Raw genomic sequence first — 4,978 nt, 5'->3', positions numbered from 1 at the left:
GGTTGGGACGGCGAGTGGGTGGGGCAGCGGCAGGGAGTGGGGGGTTGTGGTGTTAATGTATTGTATTTCCTGGCCGTGGGCTTAGTGTTGGAAGCCGCGGTCTGCCGGCTTTTATTGAGACCATGTTGTGGTGATATTCTGTGTCTGTGTCCTGTTCGATGAGTTTCAAGGAGGCCACCGAGACTTTCACGGGTAAGATAGAGAAGCTGCATGGCGTCACCTTGCAGACTTGCACACTTACTACAGGTTTGAAGTGTGTGTGTGTGTGTGGGGGAGGGTCCTGATGGTTATGCAACAGATGCGGTCTAGAAGAGCTCTGTTGTATGTGGTACTTTTTTTTTTTTCTTTTCACATGGACATCACAGTAAAGCCGTTGCTGTCCCTTGGTGTTTTACCTGATCTGGGCTGAGGGCAGATGGCGCCAGTGACGTACATGGGTGATGGTCATTCTGTAAGATGAAGGGAAAGGACCAGGCGGTGATGTGTTCTGGGAATCGAACGCCATCATGCTAATTATTCGTTCTCGGTCATCTTCACTGAGTGGGGCAGTGGACACAGCAAGCAGACACAGCAGACACAGTCACAGCAGACAGACATAGCAGGTAGACATAACAGGTAGCGTCACAGCAGGCAGTATCACAACAAGCAGCATCGAATCAGGTAGCGCCACGGTAAACCGTGTCACAATACGTAGGTAGACTTAATTTTGGCCACTCACGGCAGCTGGGTGCAGGTGACTCCTCTTCTCTCGGGGTTTTACGGCAGCTCTAAGCAAGGCTGCTGACGAGGACGAGTGATGATTCTTTTCTTTCGGTACGGCTAATTATTTCAGGAATATTGTTGTCTGTTTATCATATTAAGTAATGCGTATAACATAGATGCGAAGCACAAGGAATTATTACTGTCCACTTACTGATAAGAAGCTGATACAGTGTTGATCTAAATAAGAAAACCTGCAATAGTGGCATCAGCCAATGAAGTTTATCCGTGACGTATAATTATATTGACTACTTGTAACATTAAGTAGCATGCAGCCGTCACAACAGACAGCGTCACAACAGATCATCACAACAGAGCGTCACAACAACGTCACAACAGACAGCACCACAGCATACAGCACCAAAACAGACAGCACCACAACAGACAGCACCACAACAGACAGCGCTACAAGAGACAGCACCACAACAGACAGCACCACAACAAACAGTACCACAACAGACAGCACCAAAACAGACAGCGCCACAACATACAGCGCTACAAGAGACAGCACCACAACAGACAGCATCACAACAGACAGCACCAAAACAGACAGCACCACAACATACAGCGCTACAAGAGACAGCACCACAACAGACAGCATCACAACAGACAGCACCAAAACAGACAGCACCACAACAGACAGCGCTACAAGAGACAGCACCACAACAGACAGCATCACAACAGACAGCACCAAAACAGACAACGCCACGACAGACAGCACCAAAACAGACAACGCCACGACAGACAGCACCAAAACAGACAGCACCACAACAGACAGCGCTACAAGAGACAGCACCACAACAGACAGCATCACAACAGACAGCACCAAAACAGACAGCACCACAACAGACAGCGCTACAAGAGACAGCACCACAACGGACAGCACCACAACAGACAGCACCAAAACAGACAACGCCACGACAGACAGCACCAAAACAGACAGCACCACAACAGACAGCGCTACAAGAGACAGCACCACAACAGACAGCATCACAACAGACAGCACCAAAACAGACAGCACCACAACAGACAGCGCTACAAGAGACAGCACCACAACAGACAGCATCACAACAGACAGCATCACAACAGACAGCACCAAAACAGACAGCACCACAACAGACAGCGCTACAAGAGACAGCACCACAACAGACAGCACCACAACAGACAGCATCACAACAGACAGCACCAAAACAAACAACGCCACGACAGACAGCACCAAAACAGACAGCACCACAACAAACAGCACCACAACAGACAGCACCACAACAGACAGCACCACAACAGACAGCATCACAACAGACAGCATCACAACAGACAGCACCACAACAGACAGCACCACAACAGACAGCACCAAAACAGACAACGCCACGACAGACAGCACCAAAACAGACAGCACCACAACAGACAGCACCACAACAGACAGCACCACAACAGACAGCGCTACAAGAGACAGCACCACAACAGACAGCATCACAACAGACAGCACCAAAACAGACAGCACCAAAACAGACAGCACCACAACAGACAGCACCACAACAGACAGCACCAAAACAGACAGCGCCACGACAGACAGCACCAAAACAGACAGCACCACAACAGACAGCACCAAAACAGACAGCACCACAACAGACAGCACCAAAACAGACAGCACCACAATAGACAGCACCACAATAGACAGCACCACAATAGACAGCACCAAAACAAAGAGCACCACAATAGACAGCACCACAACAGACAGCGCAACAGCACCACAACAGACAGCACCAAAACAGACAGCACCACAACAGACAGCACCAAAACAGACAGCACCACAACAGACAGCACCACAACAGACAGCACCACAACAGACAGCACCAAAACAGACAGCACCACAATAGACAGCACCACAATAGACAGCACCACAATAGACAGCACCAAAACAAAGAGCACCACAATAGACAGCACCACAACAGACAGCACCAAAACAGACAGCACCAAAACAGACAGCGCCACGACAGACAGCACCAAAACAGACAGCACCAAAACAGACAGCACCACAATAGACAGCACCACAACAGACAGCACCACAATAGACAGCACCAAAACAAAGAGCACCACAATAGACAGCACCACAACAGACAGCGCAACAACAGACAGCACCACAACAGACAGCGCCACAACAGACAGCGCCACAACAGACCGCCACAACAGACAACACCACAGCAGACAGCGCCACAACAGACAGCACCACAACAGACAGCACCACAACAGACAGCACCACAACAGACAGCGCTACAAGAGACAGCACCACAACAGACAGCATCACAACAGACAGCACCAAAACAGACAGCACCAAAACAGACAGCACCACAACAGACAGCACCACAACAGACAGCACCAAAACAGACAGCGCCACGACAGACAGCACCAAAACAGACAGCACCACAACAGACAGCACCAAAACAGACAGCACCACAACAGACAGCACCAAAACAGACAGCACCACAACAGACAGCACCAAAACAGACAGCACCACAACAGACAGCACCAAAACAGACAGCACCACAATAGACAGCACCACAATAGACAGCACCACAATAGACAGCACCAAAACAAAGAGCACCACAATAGACAGCACCACAACAGACAGCGCAACAACAGACAGCACCACAACAGACAGCACCACAACAGACAGCACCAAAACAGACAGCACCACAATAGACAGCACCACAATAGACAGCACCACAATAGACAGCACCAAAACAAAGAGCACCACAATAGACAGCACCACAACAGACAGCGCAACAGCACCACAACAGACAGCACCAAAACAGACAGCACCACAACAGACAGCACCAAAACAGACAGCACCACAACAGACAGCACCACAACAGACAGCACCACAACAGACAGCACCAAAACAGACAGCACCACAATAGACAGCACCACAATAGACAGCACCACAATAGACAGCACCAAAACAAAGAGCACCACAATAGACAGCACCACAACAGACAGCACCACAACAGACAGCACCAAAACAGACAGCACCAAAACAGACAGCGCCACGACAGACAGCACCAAAACAGACAGCACCAAAACAGACAGCACCACAATAGACAGCACCATAACAGACAGCACCACAATAGACAGCACCAAAACAAAGAGCACCTCAATAGACAGCACCACAACAGACAGCGCAACAACAGACAGCACCACAACAGACAGCGCCACAACAGACAGCGCCACAACAGACCGCCACAACAGACAGCACCACAGCAGACAGCGCCACAACAGACAGCACCACAACAGACAGCGCCACAACAGACAGCGCCACAATAGACAGCGCCACAACAGACACCGCCACAACGGGCAGCATCACAACGGTACAAGTGCTCAGTGCAGCAGCAAAGTAATAAGCCAGCTGTGAGGCACTGGCTGAGTCGGGGCATGCAGAAGCAGCCTGTAGTGCTCCGTGGTGCCGCCAAAAACTGGGCACTTCTTGTCTATCTTAGGCCCGCTTTCTGAAACGCTTTGCACTCTCATCACAATTAATTTTAAAAGCCACGGAGATGATTAGCCGGTTTCTGAAGTGTTTTTTTTTCTGTGCATATTGTAGAATTCTTATTATTCGGTCACTAGAACCGTAAAAACAATAAAAACCCATGTTACTTCAACTGGAGTCTTTTGAAAGTGGTCGGGGTACAGCGTAGAAGCGTTTCAGAATATAGTCCTTAGGCTCTCATGTTCACCGAATGAAGAAACTTTCGTAATGCGAATGAGCGGCGCTTGTCCCGCTGAAATGTGCGAGTGACATTACTCACTCCTGACTGTTTGGTATTCGGCAATCATATTTCGTAGAATCATGTGGTATTCATAATGAGGAGCTCAACAAGATGCGTTGCGTAACAGTATTGTGAGATAGTAGTAAAAGTAGCAGTGGTAGTGGTAGTAGTACGAAAATTCTTGAAAGGGCATCAAGGAAAAATCAAAGAATTGTCACAGACCCACGCAGCGTCCCCCAAATAAACAAACATGGGAAATTAGCAGTCATATGAAATTCACACACACACACACACACACACACACACAATCTTGCACCTTTACTATCACCTCAGATAAAGCTGTGCATCTAGAGTCTTTCCCCCGAGTGGAAGTAACTGCCGTGACTGACTCTCTCTGTCCCGCAGCGTCACAGCACGTGGATATTCTTACTGATCTCCTATTACTACCAAGCCTG

General features: G+C 49.0%; 1 protein-coding gene across 1 annotated transcript; it reads left to right on the top strand.

Annotated features, from left to right (window-relative positions):
- The first annotated feature begins 415 nt into the window (after nt 1-415).
- LOC135108214 (GATA zinc finger domain-containing protein 14-like) lies at nt 416-4,259 on the top strand. Its single transcript, XM_064018991.1, has 2 exons — nt 416-451; nt 1,028-4,259. The coding sequence occupies exons 1-2, from the start codon at nt 416-418 to the stop codon at nt 4,166-4,168; spliced, it is 3,177 nt and encodes a 1,058-aa protein (XP_063875061.1). The 3' UTR covers nt 4,169-4,259.
- The last annotated feature ends 719 nt before the right edge of the window (nt 4,260-4,978 follow it).

This window comes from Scylla paramamosain, chromosome 16 (genome assembly GCF_035594125.1).
Source record: "Scylla paramamosain isolate STU-SP2022 chromosome 16, ASM3559412v1, whole genome shotgun sequence".
In the NCBI taxonomy this organism is placed as follows: Eukaryota; Metazoa; Arthropoda; class Malacostraca; order Decapoda; family Portunidae; genus Scylla; species Scylla paramamosain.
This window is presented reverse-complemented; position numbering and strand designations above follow the sequence as displayed.

Coding starts and splice junctions, on each gene's coding strand:
- LOC135108214 (XM_064018991.1), top strand. CDS start 416: ATGGCGCCAGTGACGTACATGGGTGATGGTCATTCT. Junction 452..1,027: donor ACATGGGTGATGGTCATTCT/GTAAGATGAAGG, acceptor AACATTAAGTAG/CATGCAGCCGTCACAACAGA.